Genomic DNA, 20,265 nt, shown 5'->3' with positions numbered 1-20,265 from the left:
TTACAGTGCTATCATCCAGCCGCTTCTAGATGTCCCACACCACCTTCTCACCACTAAGAAGAGGACGATAGATAAACATGATTGAACCCCACAAACGGCACCTCTGAATGAAGGTGGGTGCTCTCCTTTGGCAAACTGTGACTCTAACTTGTGATCCCAGGGTTGTTTTATTTTTCTTTCTGGTTTTTTTTTTTTTTTTTTTTTTTTGGGCAGCTGTGGGATCTTAGTTCCCTGGCCAGGGATTAAACCTGGGCCCTCGGCAGTGAACTGAATGGCCAGCGGATTTCCCGCCCCTCCCCCAGCCCCCCCACCCCCGGGGTTGTTTTAAAGATTGAACTAATAGAGTTAACACGAGGATGTGAATGTATTTAATGCCACTTATAAATAGCAAAATGATAAATTTTATGTGATATGTATTTTTAACCACGATTCTCCCTGACTCAGACTAAGGGGGTTCCTGGGTCTGTTGGAAAGGGTCATTGGCAGAGTGAAAAACTAAGGGTCAGCAATTCGAAATACTTTCTTCCTCTTGAGGTGAATAAAAACTGTAAATGACAGCAGTTGCACATGCTGTAATTCAAAAAAGGAAAGGCAAGGATTAGTTTTAGCATTTAAATGCATACACTGTCCACCTTTCAAAGTATTTACATAACAAATTATGTGTAACTTCTTGCAGTAAGCAGTGCTTGGAAACTTGTAGAGGAACTGAGCTTGTTGCCAAATCTTTTGTTGGTGCCCATGTCTGCAGACTGTGTTTGACCCAAACGGGGTAGATTGGGGTGGGGAAAGAATTTTGGAGTTTATGTCCATAATTTGCAGCTGTAAAGGAGGAAAAATGATGTTCCATCTAGGACCCTTTTGAGTTCTTGGCTGAGACCCCTGCAACAAAAAGATCAAGAAGAGAAAAACAATTTATGAACAAGTGCAGTGCCCACTCTGGGGGGGAAACCTACACCAGAAGTAACTCAGAATTTCGGCTCAGAACTCCAGCTTTTCTAGCAACTTCAACAAAGAACAATAAAGTTGTAGAGAAATGAGAGGAGAGAGGAAAGCAGTTTTAGGCTTCCACGGTGGGCCAGCTGTGGGAAGGAAATGCACGGGAGGAAACTAAGGGAGTAAGGTATTGTTTGCACACTGCTCTGGAGCCATCTCTTGGATGATGAGAATGTCTTCCTTCTTGTCTAGGGAGAGAACATTCACATGGGAGTCCTAGGTTCTGCTTTCAGGAAGAAAAGGAAGAGTCAGAGTGTTCTTCTTGTGCCTGCTGTTTCTTAAGTGCCTTGAATTTATTAAGATCCCACATGCCTCATGGCACGATCAAAAATACAACAACAAACCCCCACAATGGGCCAAATTGGCTATTTTGGGGTGACATATTCTGGTTAACCCCCTTCTCGGGGATAACTGTTTCCTCTTTATGATATAAAAATATAATGTGTTCACTGACTTGTGTTTGGGCCTTGTGGCCTGGTCTAACGGCTCCGTGGTGAGCATCTTCTACAAGCACAAGAGGCAAGTATGATATATTCACAGCACCTAGGGCTGCCTCAGATTCTCCTGAGACCAGAGCCACCTGAACCATCCTGATCCTGATGTGCGCCTTTGTCACTTTCTTCATCTTGGTACTTTATATGGTGCTATTTGATAATCCAAGGGTATGACCAATAAATAAATGTTGTGCTTGTGGAAACATGTTTCTCCGAAGTTTTCCCTTTGTGCTCATCAATAATAGCAACTCTGTCTCTAGGTGCTATTTCCCCTGCTCTGGCAAAAAGTAATTTTCTCTAAACTTGGCACAAGATCTGATGGTTTGTGTTCTTTACAAAATATTCACATGTCCATTCATCCATTAGGTAAGGCTAAGGGGCCAGGTATTATTAGGTAATTCAGTTACCTAAATTATACAGACCAGTAGCTCCAACCCTCTTTGGGGTTGCAATACATGTCAGTGATCTTAGGAAGCACATTTTTCTTCATTCTAACAACTCTAAAATTGGGAGATATCATATGCTGAGTAGCATCTTCTACTTGTGGCTGAGCAGTTGTGATACAGAGTTCACAGTTTTCACAGGCTTCATCCTAGTCCTAGTGCTTGAACTGAGTGTGGCAAGTGACAGCAAAAGGAACTGCCAAATCCTTAGGAATGTAAGTAATTTGAAAGTAACCAGACTGTGTGACCAACTCCTGTATCATATAAAACTATCATTAAGGCACCTTATCACAGCATTTTTCTTTCCAAAATGCCTATAAAATAATGGTCTCTTTTACACTTGGTGGCATCTTAGCTTTGGTTTAAAAAAAAAAAGTTTAACCAGGACATAGTCTTTAAGCATGCATCTATACAAATTATTACACAGTTGAAATTACTGTAAATGCTGGGAGGTCAAGTTTAGGTGATTATGACAGAATACAACTAGTGGACTTGACCTAGTCTGAAGGCTCAAGAAAGATACCTTGAGAATATATTTTTGTGTCTGAAATAAATACTCTGCAGTAATTTACTATATGTTGAGGTTGGGAAGAATAGTCCAGTGAGAGAGAAAAGTGTCTGTGAAGGGTTGGTGGTGGGAAGCTGCGTGAACATTCAGGAAAGATAGAGGGGCTGAGACAGAATGACGGATACTTCCTGTCCAGACAGAATAATTTGTGGAGGGAATTTGCTGGCGGTCCAATGGTTAGGACTTCTGGCTTTCACTGCAGGGGGCACGGGTTTGATCCCTGGTCGGGGAAGTAAGATACTGCATGCTGCTTGGCTTGGCAAAAAAAAAAAAAAAGAATAATTTGTGGAAATAACTGAGCTGACCCATAAATCCAATGTATGTAATTTATAAATTTGAAATCATTAGAAATTAAATTTTGTCTTATTAAACTACAATACTGTGATGACATTGTTTTACATGGTGATAAAATCAGCAAGATGTAATTCTATTTCACAAATAAAATTATTCAATTTAATTTGTTCAAAAAGTCAAATTGATAAGGGTATTATATGAACTTTAAATATATATAATTTGTAAACATCTGCATACATAAATCAAATGTTTAAAAAGCAAATCTCTGAGGGTCTCCTGCTTCTTATCTAGTATCCTAAAAATCGAGGCCATTTTCCAAAATCAGTTTAACACTTTTTCCTTCAAAAACATCATTCACCAAAATTTTATGTAGCTACATAAAGAACCTAACCACACAACACTGTACACTAACTATACTTCAATAAAGGATAAATAAATTAAACAGCCTAACCTTTAAAGCGTTAGAATATTAATGGTTATCTTTCTTTCATCCTAGGTTAGGACAACTTTTTTTCTAGATGTTATCAATAAGTACTTTTCACAAGTTTCTTTTGTTTTATTTTGAACTTAGTTTTGTTAACCTCCAACTATATTTCGATCAAGTCTAGTAGACTTTTTCAAACCATGTTTTGCAACTCTTGGCTCAATCAAAAAATGGAGTGATGGATCCCTGGACTGTGTGTGCACAGGAGAATGAATGATTTGACAAACTCTTCTTTTCCCACCTGGAATCTGAGAAGTCTGACAATGCCAGAGATTTGAACACAACCAGCCTGAACGTCCATTCTCCAGGAATGTGTCTACTCCACACTGAGGTATTTCACCCAACTCAGAATACTGTAGTGGGAAGCAAAAGAATGGAAGAGAGGGCTACAAACAAGACAAAGAGGGACAGGGTTTAGGCAGATTCCCTAGTGAGGAAGTTTTAAGCTTATAACGCCACAGTTCCTTAAGTGGGCCCTGTAATACTTTTAATATTCAGGATAAAAAGGAAATAAAAATCTGATTAACCAGTGGCCCTCTCTCTATACTTGTATGGAGAGGCTTCCAAATGCCATTTAGACTGGCTGCCTCCCTGATTTTCTAGGGAAGGGTATTTTTTTTTAGGCAGATACATCAGTTGCTGGAATGTCAAGTATACGTGTTTCCAGGTGTGTGAAATACAAATTAAATACAATGGGCTTAATTCTCCGTGTTGAAAATGGGGAGATTCTCCCTTTTTTTTTTTTTTGCTTGTTGCTCAGCTCTGCCTGTTGGGGTCCCTTGCCTTTTGTCAGAGCGTTTAGAACTTCTAAGCACTTCCTCATCTCTTTAAAATGCATCCCTTTGAATACTAGATAGAGCTTTCATCAGCTGGTCTTTTTTGCTTTTCAGATTCGTGACCCAGAATAGTCTTTCTTAAGAACCTAGGAGCCATGTCTTTAAAATGCAAGCACCTTTAAACCCAGCTTTTTGAAATGGTAACATCAAGGAAGCTAGCTCGCCTGCCTCCTGGTTCCTGTGGGAGAGAAGGAGCCTATCCTTTGTGGATGCCTTGCTTCAACCTGAAAAAACTTCCCAAAGTAGTCTGTCTTTCCTCTGGATAAAGACAGTAAGCTAACACAGATGGTCACCCCAATTACCGCATAAACGATCTATGACAAATGATGCTGTCGACCTAAAAATGCTAAGGCAAACCAAGCAGAAGCATTTATCTGGGATCAAAGAACTGCAACTGGGGGTATCAACTCAAATAGTGTCCTACTAGGGAGTGAAAGTCAGGGGTTTTTAAAGACAAAAAGGGGAATTGCTACATAATTCAAAGTATTTTGGCTGGTGCTGGTGGCAGAAAGCTACTCCTGGCTAAGCATATTTGGTTGCTAAAGCTATCACTAAGCAAGTCTGTTACTGGAGCAAGGTATTTTTGCAGAGTTCTTGAAATACTTGTGGTTTGGCCCATTCCAAAAGTTTATGTTTCATCTGGTGAGGACATGCATAAGACCCACTTCTTTAATGGCCTATTAGCTCCATTTAAAAACTCTTTGACATAAGTGACTCCATTTTCTTTCATCTTTCACAATGCTGTCAAGTCCTCTTACTTGAAGAATACATTTATCTTGAAAACATGTATATAATGGGTTCTCTGTGCTTGTCTAGATAAGTGAGGGTTTGTGTGTGTGTGTGTGTGTGTTTCTATCTTTGCAATTTCTTCGCAGATGACTTGCTTTGTACACCACACTCTGGTTTTAACACTGATCCAATAATGTGGTATAAGAAGACATTTATTTTAGTCTTTGTCCCCAGATACTGGCAGAGCTCCTGAAACCCTTGGAATTTCCTGACAGGAGTATCTTTTGTCACTCATAAGAGGCCCCTTTTGAGAACAACTGAATTTATGCTTCAAGGGATGATTTAGGGTGCAGCTATTTAGGACCTGACCTCAAGGAAGGGGGTGTGGAGAGACCTGGAGATTAAGGCTCTATACGAACTCTTGAACAAGGTGGAAGGAGCTTCCAAGTCTGTAAACGTACTGGGAGGGTGACAGACTTCAGGTCCATGAGGACAGAAGCTCCTGTGCTCCAGACCCTTCCAGACCTCACCCTATATACTTTTTCATCTGCCTGTTAAAATTTAAGTATGTTTCCCTGAGGTCTGTGAGCTGCTCTAGCAAAATAATGAAACTCCAGGAGGCAGTCATGTGAACCTCTGATTTACAGCCAGTTGATCATAAGCAGAGATAACAACCTAGATTTTTGAAAGGCATCTGAAGTGGGGGGCAGTCTTGTGGGACTGAGCCCTTAAGCTGTGGGATCTAATGCTATCTCCAGGGAGATAATGTCAGAATTAATTGCTCGGTGAGGTTAGAAAACACACATCGCAAACAATAGAAGTCCACTCCCTTTGCGGAAAGGATCTGTGGGGTGGAAGACTTTGTATTTCCCCAGCAGTCACCACCACAATCTATCTACTGGGACGAAACCTCAATCATTCATCTCATCAATACCTGGTGTACAGGAAATATGAGGAAAGGGTGATCAGTTAAACAGTATCAGAGATTCAATAAACCACATCTAGAATATGACAAATAATTCAGCAACTTCAACAAATAAATAATAATAAAGGTAGGTGGAACTTAAAGGTTAAGAGACTTATGAGACAGCTACTGAAAGCCATAATGCATTTTAGATCCTAATTACAATTAATGTGACTTAGGAAACACACAAACTTTTGAGATAATTGAGAAAATTGAGCAGTGATAACATATTTATCATATTTTAAATTATTTTTTGTGTGATAGCTATTGGGGTTATGAAATAGCTCTCATTTTAAAAATGCATTCTCAAGAAGTTATGCGTTAAATGACATAATGTCCGAGATCACAAATTAAATAATCCACTAGTGCACGTGAAAATGGACGAAACAAGAAGGGCCATTAAGTGATAAATAATGGTGGAATATTGGGGGACAGTTCATCTGGTGTCATAATTTTTTATCAATTTTTGCATATATTTGAAAATAGCTGTAACAAAAGAAAGAATGTGTCTTAATCTGTTCTTGCTATTATAACAAAATGTCACAGACTGGATGTTTTATAAACAACGGATAATTATTTCTCACAGTACTGAAGGCTGGAAGTCAGAGATCAGGGTGCGTAGCATGGTCAGGTGAGGGTCCTCTTCAGTGTTGCCGGTTTCTTGCTCTCTCCTCACAAGGTGGAAGGGATTAGGGATCTTTCTGGAGACTCTTTTATGAGGCACTAATCCATTCATGAGGGGTCCACTCTCATGACTTAAGCACCTCCAAAAAGCCCAATCTCCTAATATCATCACCTTTGTGGGTTAGGATTTCAATGTATGAATTTGAAGGGAACACAAATATTCAGATCATAGCAGTGCCATTGTATCAGAAATTTAATCCGTTCAGAAGGATGAAATTAAAAGGGCAGGACAGTACCTCTGGTTTCTGGTCAAGCATATCAGAAGCTGGAACTCGCTACTCCATCCTATCACGCAAGAGGCTAAACAGACTGAAAAAATAACCCTTCTTAGATTCCTAAAAGAAGTGTGGTCACAGGGCAAACCATTGTCCCCAAACTGGAGACTGACAGGGTAATAAAGAGAATCACAACCTACTGAAGCAGAAACCCACAAGCTGAAACACTGTGCGAACCAATGCTAGGAAAGGGAAACCTGAACTGTAACTGACAAATTCTTCTTAGTGGGGACAAACCTGAGAGAGAAGAATTCCAGGGGAACCCAGTCATGGGAGAAAACCCCCACACTTCTGTTGAGTTTTATGTCCTAGAGTTCTACCTGTTGCTTGCAGTGAATATTAGAGAAAAATCCTGTCATGCTCCCAGCAGGAAGAGAAGAAAAGTTTTTTTTAAACTTTTTTTATTTACGCTCTTTATTGGAATATAATTGCTTCACACTGCTGTGCCAATTTCTGAGGTACACCAAAATGAATCAGCTGTATTTATACACATATCCCCAGCCTCCCGCAACTCCCTCCCACCCTCCCTTTCCTGGCCCTCTAAGTCATCACCCATCATCGAGTTTGTCTCCTTATATTATGCAGGAACTTCCCAAGAGCTATCTATTTTACATTTGCTGGTGTATATATGTGAAAGCTACTCTCTCACTTCATCCCAGCTTCCCCATTGCCCCCCCCCCACCAACCCTGTGTCCTCAAGTCCGTTCTCTACATCTGCATCTTTATTTTTGCCCTGTCACTGGGCTCATCAGTACCATTTTTTTTTAAGATTCCATATATATGAGTTAGCATACGGTATTTGTTTTCCTCTTTCTGACTTACTTCACTCTGTATGACAGACTCTAGGTCTATCCACCTCATTACAAATAACTCAATTTCATTCTTTTTTTATGGCTGAGTAATATTCCATTGTATGTATCTGTCACATCTTTATCCATTCATCTGTTGATGGGCATTCAGGTTGCTTCCACATCCTGGCTATTATAAACAGTGCTGCAATGAACATTATGGTACATGTTTCTTTTTGGATATGGTTTGCTTTGGGTACATACCCAGTAGTGGGATTGCTGGGTCATATGGTAGTTCCATTTTTAGTTTTTTAAGGAGCCTCCATACTGTTTTCCATAGTGGCTGTACCAACTTACATTCCCACCAACAGCGCAGGAGGGAGGAACCATTTTCAAATATGCCAAAGCATTCTGTTCTTTACCCAAAGTCTGCCCCAGGAGAAAATTTTTTGGCAGAGCCTTAGGTTTTATCAGAGCCTCAGTGACCTGGGGGAAGCAAAATACCCAACTCCAGCCATATCCTGTTCCACCTATGGTAGAGGAGAGACTGAAAAGGCACATGTGAAACTCACAGTCCAGAACCAGAAACTCACTGAAACACTGAGACCTATGGTATGTGTCAATTTAAAACATTTTTTTTACATAAAACTTTAAACCACAAACAAAACTTCCTAAGTTTGGAAACTTTTAATAAAACATTCCTAAAGACCTAATAGGTTAAAGAGGAAGTTACAACACAAAAAGAAAAAGAAATACTGAGACCTAATCATAGGAGTATAGCACACTTCCCCTCACCCCACACCTTAAAACAACATAAAAGACCTACTTACAGCAGTTCCTTTTACTGAGTACATTATACCCAGCTATCAAGAAAAAAGTGTAAGGCATAATAAAAATGTTTTTAAACATCTGAAGAGAAAAAAGAAAAAAAAAGTTGGAAGAGACAGAGCAAGCATAAGAACCAAACTGAGACAAGTCAGAGATGTGGAACTGTAAGACCAGGAATTTAAAACAATTATGATCAGAACTTCCCTGGTGGTGCAGTGGTTAAGAATCTGCCTGTCAATGCAGGGGACACAGGTTTGAGCCTTGGTCTGGGAAGATTCCACATGCCACAGAGCAACTAAGCCTGTGTGCCACAACTACTGAGCCTGTACTCTAGAGCCCACAAGCCATAATGACTGACCCTGAATGCTGCAACTACTGAAGCACGTGCACCTAGAGCTCATGCTCCGCAACAAAGAGAAGCCACAGCAATGAGAAGCCCCACTCATGGCAACTAGAGAAAGCCCGTGTGCAGCAACGAAGACCCAAAAGAGCCAAAAATAAAATAAATTTATTTTTTAAAAATTAAATAAAAATAAAACAATTATGATTAATATGCTTAGTGCTCTATTGGGTAAAGTAGACAGCATGAGAGAACAGACATGCAATGTAAACTGAGATGGAAATTCTAAAACAGAACCAAAAAGAACTGCTAGAGATCAAAAGTTCTGTAACAAAAATGAGGAATGCTTTTGATGAGCTTATTCATAGATTGGACAAAGCTAAGAAAAGAATTTGACTTGAGGATATCTCAATGGAAATCTCCAAAACTGGAGGGGGGCAGATTGAAAAACAAAACAGAATACTCAAGAACTGTGGGACAACTACAAAAGCTGTAAATTAGGAATAATAGAAAAAAATAAAGCAACAGAAGAAATTGAATCAGTAATTAACAATCTCCCAAAGCAGAACACACCATACTGAAATGGGTTCACTGGTGTATTCTAGTGAACATTTAAGGAAGAAATTATACCAATTCTCTACAGTCTCAGAGGATAGAAGCAGAGGGAATAATTCCTAACTCATTCTCAGAGACTAGTATTACTCTACTACCCAAACAAAAGATACCACAAGAAAATTTCAGACCAGTACTGCTCATGAACATTGATGCAAAAATCTTCAACAATGAATTAGAATCCAAAATCTAGAACACTGGAAAACCAAATGCTGGTGAGGATGTGGAACAACAGGAACTCTTATTCATTGCTGGTGAGAATAGCACAGCCACTTTGGAAGACACATTGGCAGTTTCTTAGAAAACAAACATGCTTTTATCAGCAATTGTGCTCCTTGGTATTTACCCAAAGGAGCTGAAAACTTATGTTCACACAAAAACCTGTATATAATTGTTTATAGTAGCTTTATTCATAATTGCCAAAACTTGGAAGCAACTAAGATGTCTCCTTCAGTAGGTGAATGGATAAATGGTGGCATACCCAGACAATGGAAAATCATTCAGCTTTAAAAAGAAAAGTGGGCTTCCCAGGTAGCACAGTGGTTAATTCCTGCCAAGGGAGGGGACACAGGTTCAATCCCTTGTCTGGGAAGATCCCACATGCTGTGGAGCAACTAAGCCTGTGCGCCACAAGTACTGAGCCTGCGCTTTAGAGCCCTTGAGCCACAACTACTGACCCCACACGCCACAACTACTGAAGCCCGCGAGCCTGGAGCCCATGCTCCACAACAAGAGAAGCCACCGCAATGAGAAGCCTGTGCACCAACAATGAGGAGGAGCCCCCGCTCTCTGCAACTACAGAAAGCCCGTGCACAGCAACAAAGACCCAACACAGCCAATAAAAAAAATAATAATAAAATGAAATAAATGCACTATCAGGCCACGAGAAGACATGGAGGAATCTTAAGTGCATGTTACTATGTGAAAACAACCAACCTGAAAAAGGTATACACTGTATGATTCCAACACGGCATTTTGGAAAAGACAAAACTATGGAGACAGTAAAAACAAAAACAAACAAAAAAATCGATGGTTCCCAGGTAATATGGGGGCAAAGGAGAGATGAATACACGGAATAGAGGAGTTTTACGGCAGTGATTCTATGTGATTCTATATGATGGATCCACATCATTATAAATTTGTTCAAACTCAGGATATACACCACCAAAAATAAACCTCAATAAAAACTATATGGACTCTGGGTGATAAAAATCTATCAATACAGGTTCATCGATTATAACAAAAGTACCACTCTGGTGGGGGATGTTGATAATGGAGGAGGTGATGCATGTATAGAAGCAGAGCCCCTTCCTCTTAATTTTGTTATGAACCTAAAACATCTCTAAAAAATTAAAACTATAAATATGAAATAAAACATTGGACCAAGAGGTTACTAAGCCTAGGTTTACTTCCAACGTGCTACTAACTAGCTGTGCAAGTGACTCACTTCCCTTTCCTGGGCCCTAATTTACTTATCTGTGAAAGAAGAAAAATGGGTCTCATGACATCTAAGGCTTTTTCCTGTTCTAACTTTCTATGGATAACGCTAATTGTTTCTTCCTATTTTAAAGCTACAAATGACCCTTGATACCTATGTAGGATTTTGTATATCAGATCAAATAAAATGAATATGACCACACATATTAAAAAATGATATCTATGAAAATGAAAACAAAAAGATTAGGAAGTGACAAGTTTTGAAGATTTGTTTTTTAAAAGTTTAGTTCAGACATGATTGACTTAAACTGCTCATATTTAAAATATCCATTTTGACATTTACACACTTGGAGTATCAAAACTAAAAGTTTCCGCCTGCCCTTTTAAATTTATCCTTCTCACCATATGAAATTACTCAAACAGCACATACTCTGCCCTTTCTAATGGCTATTTTCAAATATATCAAAAAATGGAAAAGACTAGTAGAAAGTAATGATTCTGTCATTATTTATCATTTTGTGGTGGTTCTTATTTTATATATTCCCATGCACTTGCTGGTTTGTTTTACTTATAATCACAGACATAATGTCACTTCACACATAACACCTTTAGGATGTGTTTCTGAAATGTAAAGGCCCTTATATAACTCCAATCACTTTGTTGCATAAAATCAAAATATTTAAAATTGTGATAAACTGTTGTAAGTGCTGAATTTTGCCAGTTGTCTTCAGTATTTAATGTAGATTGATTGCAATCTGGATACAGAATTTACCTTAGGCAATAATTAGCTGCATCTTACATGTTTTTTAACCTCTATGTATCACTTACCATTTTAAAATTCATATTATTCACTTGCTGAAGTTGCTAAGCCATTTGTTCATTAGAATTTGACACAATCTAGATTTGGCTTATTGATTCTTTCAAACTGTTTAATATGCTCACCCTTCCTCCATATTTCTAGTACACCAGCTATGCTCAACATCATGAAATATCAGTGAAATGCAACTAAAACCACAGTGACATAACACTATATATTTACTAAAAGAGTCAAAATTTAAAAAACTAAGCATATCTACCTTAGCAAGGATATGGGAGAACTGGCACTCTTGTACACTGCTAATAGGAATAGAAAAGGGAACAATCATTATAGAGGACAATTTATCCAATTTCTGTACCACTTTTATTTGCAATAGCTAAAACTGGAAACAATTAAAATATCCATAAATAGGTGAATAAACAGTGGTATAGCAATAGAACATATTTCTCAATAAAATAAAAAGGAAGAACTACTTACATAAGCACCATTGATGAAATGCAAAATACTTATGTCACATGAAGGCACGCAAGGAAAAAAAAAGACAACACTTTATGATTTCAATCACATAAAATTCTAGAAAATACCAACTAATCTGTTATAACAAAAAGTAAATCAATGGCTGCTTGGAGGGCAAAGATATTATTAAAGGACACAAGGTAAGTATGGTGGGGGAGGGTAACAGAAATGTTTATTATCATGATTGTTCGATGTTTCATGAATTTATATATATGTTAAAATTATCAAATTGTATAGTTTAAATATAGACAGTTTACTGCATTTAATTTATACCTTATTAAAACTTTAAAAATATGATTCAAATTAAAATTCTGGATTTCCTACTCAAGAAAATCAGGTTTGGCAACCATACTGACTCAATGGGCAGGTTCGGCACTTGCCTCAGTGGCAGCAAAAATAGGTGAACAATTTCTGAAGTGGAAACAAAGGCTATTTCCACTTCATTCAGCGGGGATACTGGATGGGTCAAAAATACCACATCGCTAGACTAAGAATCTCTCTTCTCTCTACCCTTGCTTTCCTGTCTACACAGCAATGGCCTTAGGTGAACAGCCCAGAGAAGCCACAGGATTCACAAAACCTTTAGATTATTTTCTCTGACAAGGTCTTCAGCTACACAAGATAAAGAGGTCTGGAAGTCCTGAGAATTTCTGTACCTGCTCATCCTTCACAGCCATAGTGACTAAATATTGTGAGCTAACCAGTATGTTGCAGTCTCCTTCACTCTCTATTAATCTAGTGTTTCTGTAACAATTATCATTTCCCTGGCCCCTCTAATCTTAAAATCAGTGATGTTACCCTACAGAACTCAGGACATCAGGACACTTGGCTCTGCTGGAGGACCTGGGGAACAGATTTCCCTCAACAGTGCTGAACACGATGGAATATCACCTGTGAAGAAAAGAACAAGTTTATACTGCTCTCAGAAGCACTAAAGGTTGTCACAGCGACCAAAAACGGCCCCCTCCTCCGTCTAAACTCCAGACCTACAAAATATCATGGCATACAACCTATAAATGAAGACCATAAGGCCCTGCAGTCTTTCTTTGAACGTTTTAAGCAGCAATGCAACGTAGACCAAAACTGGATGCATATTCTGCCATCATACTGTCCCTGCTAAGGCACACAGTTTGGGATCCTGACCAGAGCAGTTCATCTCTTCAAGCTAGGAAACCCAGTTAACAACAAACCACCCCACACAGTGAACAGAAACCCTAAGATTAATGGCGACTTAAACAATGAAATCTTTATTATTGTACAAACAAGAGCAATGGGAGGCAGACTGTTCCCTAAGTTGGTGACTTAGAGGCTGGAAAATCTCATCACTAGGGTCTCATGAGGTCAATAATATCCCTGAAAAATGTAGTCCACCTTTTCAAATCACCAACACAGTCCTCTAGGCCAAAACTGGGTAGGGTCCATACTTTAAGTCATGAGGGAGGAAAAAAAACTGGGAAAGACTAAGTGCTCAAGCTACTCATGAATCATCCCACAAATGGGAGAGCACTGGGATTTCCTTCCCTGAACACACTAGGTTGGGTGAACGTTGCTCACTACAGACATCTGACAGGTGGTTAGAAGTGAAATGCCTTCTGCTACAGAACTGGCAGTTGACATCCATATGACAAGTGCCCTGGGTAGGTTAAAAAGTGCAGTGCAGCTCCCACATACCTGGAATTTAAGTGGATGTTTGGATGTATGAGGTTCAATACAGGCAAATGGCGTCTTCACAAGGGATCTCCTCCAGTGTTGTTGCACTGAACAAAGAAATTGTATATACCTGCACATTGAAGGTAGTTCTCCCATTTGAAATTTATGGTATCCCATGAGGTAAGTTCTTCAGCTGAAGGCTTTCTCACATTCACTGAACGTATAGGCTTTTCTCCACTGTGAATTCTCTAGAGTGTATTGAGGCTAGACTTTGGCCAAACAGCTTTCCACATCTGCCATACTCATAAGGCTTTCACCCAATATGACATTATGGTGTTTTAGGAGCCTGGAGATTAATTTCCCACATTCAAATATGCATAAAGTCTTTTTCTGACGTGAACACTCCACTGGTCATTGAAGTTGGACTTATCGGTAAACAATTTCCCAAATTCACTGCACTCATCAGACCTTTAACCAGTATGAACTCTTCGGTGTTTAATGAGGCTGGAGCTATGGCTAAAAGATTTCCCACATTCAGTGCACTCATAAGGCTTTTCTCCAGTGTGAATTCTCCTGTGTTTAATGAGGCTGGAGTTTTGAGTAAAGGATTTCCGACATTCACAGCACTCGTAAGGCCTTGATCCAGTGTGAACTCTCTGGTGTTTTAAGAGACTGGAGCTGTAAGTAAAGAATTTCCCACATTCACTGCACTCATAAGGCCTTTCTCCAGTGTGAACTCTCCGATGTTGCAGAAGTGCAGAGCTTTGGCTAAAAGATTTCCCACATTCGCTGCACTTATAAGGCCTTTCTCCACTATGAACTCTATGGTGTTCAATGAGGCTAGAGTTTTGAGTAAAGGATTTTCCACATTCACTGCACTCATAAGGCCTTGATCCAGAGTGAACTCTCTGGTGTTTTATGAGACTGGAGTGGTAGGTAAAGAATTTCCCACATTCACTGCACTCGTAAGGCCTTTCTCCAGTGTGAACACTCCGGTGTTGAAGGAGTGCAGAGCTTTCGCTAAAGGACTTCCCACATTCACTACACTCATACGGCCTTTCTCCAGTATGAATTCTCCGATGTTTAATGAGGTTGGATTTATTGCTAAATAATTTTCCACATTCGTCACACTCATGAGGCCTTGCTCCAGTATGAACTCTCCGGTGCTGAATGAGGCTAGAGCTTTGCCTAAAGGATTTCCCACATTCCCCACACTCATAAGGCTTCTCCCCAGTATGAACTCTCCAATGGTCACTGAGGCTGTAGCTTTTGCTAAAAGATTTCCCACATTCACTACACACATAGCATTTTTCTTTAGTGGGGACTCTTTGGTGCTGAAAAAGTATGCGTTTGCAACTGAAGTCTTTAGTACATTCTCCAGAGTTGTAATGAGTTTTTCCCCTGGGAAAGGCTGCTCCACACTCAGTTCCCCTGTTTGACTTCTCCCTGGTGTGTGTGGACTCCCCACAAGAAAGGGACTTCCTTGATATAAAAAATTTGCAGTCTTTCATAAATGAGGCTCTGCCCATGTTGCTTCTGAAGCATTTCTCTCCAGTGTGCTGCTTTTGGTGCTGAAGTTTTGCACTGAAATACAACTGCTTCTCCCATGTCCTAATATCATACAGTTTCTGCTTCTGGTGCTCGGTCAAGTGCAAAATATCTCCCAAATCCAGGCCACATATCTCACAAAAATGGGCCTTCTGGGGGGACACACCTGCCTTGGGAGTCCTAACCTGTGACATTCTGTGTACAGAAATGCTCTGTTCAGAAGATGCCTCTTCATCCTCTGCTCCATGCCAACAACCTGAAAGCAAGTAATGCTGGTGAAGTGCACACTGCCTTTGGTGGGAGAGGACAGCTATTATACAAGTGTGTGTAACAAACCCAGGAACCTGTCCAAGGGATTGTTTGCGGGAGCAAGGAGTTGGTTCTGGCTGAGGATGGGGCTGCTTAGCATTACCGGGCTATAAAGATCACAGAATGTGAGAGGCCTCATGAGGTGAAAAACACAACCATGTGGTGGACACAAAGAAAGAGAGGGTCTGCAATTCCTTTTTCTACAAACAACCTTCAAAAGGAATGTGTCTGCTGGTGACACATGAACACTGTACAAAAAGGCTGTGCCAAGATCCAAGAAGATAGGACTATAACAGGGAAGCTGGTGTTTAAGAATGTGTGCATACCTCATGAAAAAATACATAAGGGCCAACGTGGAAAGCACTGCACATGGAGTGGTTAGAAAAACGGGTGAGAGAGGAGGCCAGAGATGTGAGGTTAACATCAAGTTGGAAGTAAGAGTAGAAGTGATAATAAAGATCACGAACTGGCAAAGTGTCAAGACAGAGGAAAGAAGACAAAAATGAAGCGTGGACACAGGCATCAAAATTTTAGTCAAACACAATTGGTTTCTGGCATGATATGAACATGGCAATGTCATCATGCTACTAGGCAAGGCCAGGCTCCCTCTGAGCCATCTTGCTTGATTCACATACATCCTGTGAACCTTTTGTGGGCTCTCCAACCAAATCCCACTGCCTCAATGATCAACTACATGGCACCTTGATGATACAAGAACCAAGGGATCTGATATCCTATGATAAGCCACAGTGGAAAAGAATAAAGAATTTTTAAAAACTATAAATTAAAAAAAAAAAAAAAGAACTGTAAGTCAACAGGGAAGCTGGTGTTGGACATGTTAAAGGAAGGAGAGGGCAATGCACAAACCTCAGCTCAACTAACCATAGCACCAACTCAGGGAACTGGGGAAGGAAGCAGTGTCCATGATCCTGATGTGAGGACAGACTGCTCCTGGGGAAAAATGAAGGGCAGAGACTAGTTCAAGGCACAGAGGTGAGTTTGAAAGCCTTACCCAAGGAGGTTATAAGTGCCAAGTTCTCCAGCATCACACTGTGGTACAGGCATCTCTGAGCATCATCAAGGAGCTCCCATTCCTCCCAGGAGAAGTACACAGCCACATCCTCAAAGGTCACACTGCCCTGGCAAAATGGGGACAGATGAAACCACAAACAGCCCCTTTCTCAGGAACAACAATCCATGTCCCGTGCCCATCCTCCTCCCAAACTCTCCAACTCAGAGGAGAAACCAGGCCCTGGCACCATTGGTGCCACAGTCTTCAAATTGCCCCACCGATCACTGGAATCAGCCATCAACAAGAAGAGGCAGGTGGACAAGCAGGTGTCTAAGTTGTGGACCTGGAATAGAGGGATCCACATACTCATGCCAGGCTATTCCACTGGTGTGACCAAGCTCACATAATTCTCAATACCAGGGCCCTGGGGTCATCAACCACACTCCATTTTCAAGTACACATAATCCTTGAGACTGGATCGCACAGCCACATGCCTATGGTGGTCACCACCTCACTGTCCCACACACCAGACTTCCAGACCTGCATATTTAGCTGCTCACTTAATGCCTCCATTTAATGCTCTAGGAAACACCTCAGAAGATCCTGATATCTCTGGGGAATATTACTTCTACTACCAACTTCTTCATCTCAGTTCACAGAGCTTCCATTCCCACATCTGCTAATAAACAAACAAAACCCTAGGAATATCCCTGAATCCTGTTTCACTCCCTCATGGTTCACATCAAAAATATAGTTGTCACTTTTAAAAACACACATCTAGGGACTCCCCTGGTGGTGCAGTGGTTAAGACTCTGCACTCCCAATGCAGGAGACCCCAGGTTCATCCCTTGTCAGGGAACTAGATCCCACATGCATACCACAACTAAGACCCAGAATAACCAAATAAATAAATAATAAAATAAACAAATAAATTAAATACATAAAAATAAAAACACACATCCAGGATCCAATCATGTCTCCTAAATCATGACTCTGGTCCACTGACCTGGATTATGGCAGTACCTTCCACAGGATCTTCCTTACTCCTCCCTCAAACCCCCAGTCTATACTTCATGCAGCAGCCAGATGTGGTCAATTAAGACCTTGGTAACAGCACCTCCTTCCTCTGATCCAAACCCCCCATCATCAACTTTTCACACAGACATTCCAGTCCTGATTCCTGTCCCCTGATCTCTGTTCCGACCTGAAAGAAAGGGACTTATCCTTTCCTGGAAACTCCCAGTTCAGTTCTCTCTCAAGCATGTGCTACCAGTTTCTGGCATAACCTTTCACACCTGTTTATAATGGTTTCTCCAGGGCTTCCAGACCCCAAACTGGGCGCATGGCACTTAAAGAGTCGCAAGAAACCACAATCCAGAGAACATGTGGGTGGAGGTCAGGGCCAGTGAGGGAATGGGACACCCTCCACCCTGCTGTGTTGTTTCCAAAAAGCGCCTCCGCAGCTGTGGGAAAGGTGGAAAAAGCCAAGTCTTGAGGGATGAGTCTATGGCGTGGTTCCACAGGCTCAGACCTCCCTATACCCCTGCCTGGCCCTGAAGACTGCGAGTCAGGGTAGCTATTCAACCTCTGTTCCTCTGTCACCAGTTCGTCATGTACCAGGTGTCCCTCCGCCCGTCACCCTCTCCCGCGCGCCCTCACACCTTCTGTCAGAAACAGGGCGCCACCCACGAGCGCCTCACCCTCCGGGACACCGCGGCCGGGGCTGCGGGCACGTGGGCAGGCGCCCCGCCCTCGGGGCTTCAGTGTCCGGTGGGGCAAGGGCGGTGCGGGCCCGGCGGACAGTTTACCTGAGGCAGGTCCCTCAGCGCCGCCGCCGCCATCGGACTCTGCGGGCGAAGCGGGCCGGGAGCCACGGGAAGGCCGATCCCTCTCCCCGGCCTGGCGCGGGGCACTGGGGCCGCGTCGCCGAGCTTCAGACCTGCCTCTGTGCCGCGGGGACAGCCCCTCCTCTCGGACCGTCTCAATCCCTCTCCCACTGGTGGAACAAAACCGAGAGTAGCTAACATGGCCGCAGTGAGGAGGAAGGCGGAAGTTCTGCCCTCATGTTGTGCAGCGTCCTCGTTCTAAACTCTCATTGGGTAGCGTTGCTGCCGCTCGATTCTGAGCATCCTGGGTAATGTAGTCCCGCTAGATCCACAAACTGCGGGGACCGGACTTCTTGCTGGAAAGGACGAGCTCCGCTATGAGGGCAGTTGGTAAGTGACATATCTAGGTGAGCTTCGCCCCCTCTTTAAAGGGATCTTGATGATATTTCTGCCAAGCGTTCTCTGCAGCTGATCACCCAAGTGTTTGGAGACCTATTGTTTCAGACTAGACGAAGCTCAGCATGCTCCCAGAGGTAAAAATACTATTTCAGGGAATTCCCCTGCAAGTCCAGTGGTTAGGACCCCGCGCTTTCACTGCCAAGGGTGCGGGTTCAATCCCTGATCCAGGAACCAAGATCCCACAAATCGCTTGGGTGGGTGTGGGTGGGGAGTGGAGAAGGGTTCAAACAAATAATTTCGGATGCCCCCCAAAGTCTACAAATCCAAACGAACATGTTTTTATAGAGTCATTCAGACACAAAATGTGTCTCTTAGCGGAAGCTAATAAACATTATCTCATTTCAGTTCAAATGCATGCACTCCAAAGCATAAAGTTCTCCAGTCTATGTACATTTGGTCAGGGACAAGAGAGAAAATACTCCATATTGTTTTATCAAGGAAGATAGAGGAAAGGGGACTTCCCTGGTGGTAGAGTGGTTAAGAATCCGCCTGCCAGTGCAGGGGACACGGGTTCGAACACAAGCCCGGGAAGATCCCACATGCCGCAGAGCATCTAAGCCCACGTGCCACAACTACCGAAGCCCCTGCACCTAGAGCCTGTGCTCTGCAACAAGAGAAGCCACCACACTGAGAAGCCTGTGCACCGCAACAAAGAGTAGCCCCCGCTCGCCACAACTAGAGAAAGCCTGCACACAGCAATGAAGACTCAATGCAGCCAAAAATAAAAAAATAAAAAGTTAAATAAAATATTCTTTGTAATAAACAGATTAGTAAGTAAAAGTGTTTCCTTGGTGCTGCATGAGCTGTTCTAGCAGATTATCGAAACTGAGGTAGTGTGGTCATGGGAACCACTCTAGCTAGCTGGACAGAAATGGGTAACCTAGGGATCCACCTTGGCTTGGGCAGTCTGTGGGGTCTGTGCTAAGTCTGAGCACTTAGTTTCAGAACTGAATTAATTTGTAGGATACCCAGTTGGTGTGTGCAGAGAATTGGCTGCTGTTGAAAACCCCACATATTTGAAGTTCCAACTTCAGTGACTATCAGAGACTTCATGCTGGAGAAAGACCTTATAAGTGTGACCAATGTGGGAAAACCTTTAGCCAAAGCTCTAATCTCACTCGACACCAGAGTTCATACTGGACTGGGTGTTATGAGCGTGTTTGAGGAAGCCATGAGCCAAAGGCCTTACCTTTTGATTACCACCGAATTCACACAAGAAAAACAACTTAGATGTGCAGGAAATGTCGAATTTCCTCCTTCAGTATAACAACACTCAAGGCAATGCCTTCTTTTTTTGTTTGTTCTTTTTTTATTTTTTCAAGGCAATGCCTTTTGAGGGTGACTTCTGCCTGAATTGAA

General features: G+C 41.7%; 1 protein-coding gene across 4 annotated transcripts in view; it reads right to left on the bottom strand.

The window, feature by feature from the left end:
- Positions 1-320: 320 nt before the first annotated feature.
- The window catches only part of ZNF551 (zinc finger protein 551), a 39,373-nt gene continuing 19,428 nt past the window's right edge, over positions 321-20,265 (bottom strand). Inside the window, exons 3-6 of one of the 4 annotated variants that reach the window (XM_057719520.1) lie at positions 18,430-18,617; positions 16,622-16,748; positions 13,774-15,556; positions 11,944-12,993 (exon numbers count right to left, since the gene is read on the bottom strand). In XM_057719520.1, the coding sequence (XP_057575503.1) occupies positions 14,223-15,556; positions 16,622-16,748; positions 18,430-18,617 (1,649 nt within the window). In that variant the 3' untranslated portion in view covers positions 11,944-12,993; positions 13,774-14,222. Of the gene's footprint in view, positions 880-11,943; positions 12,994-13,713; positions 15,557-16,621; positions 16,749-18,429; positions 18,618-20,265 lie in introns of those variants that run through there. The other 3 variants (XM_057719521.1, XM_057719522.1, XM_057719523.1) reach the window with 3 other exon arrangements.

The sequence above is a fragment of the Hippopotamus amphibius genome, unplaced genomic scaffold (genome assembly GCF_030028045.1).
Source record: "Hippopotamus amphibius kiboko isolate mHipAmp2 unplaced genomic scaffold, mHipAmp2.hap2 H_1, whole genome shotgun sequence".
Taxonomy (NCBI): domain Eukaryota; kingdom Metazoa; phylum Chordata; class Mammalia; order Artiodactyla; family Hippopotamidae; genus Hippopotamus; species Hippopotamus amphibius.
This window is presented reverse-complemented; position numbering and strand designations above follow the sequence as displayed.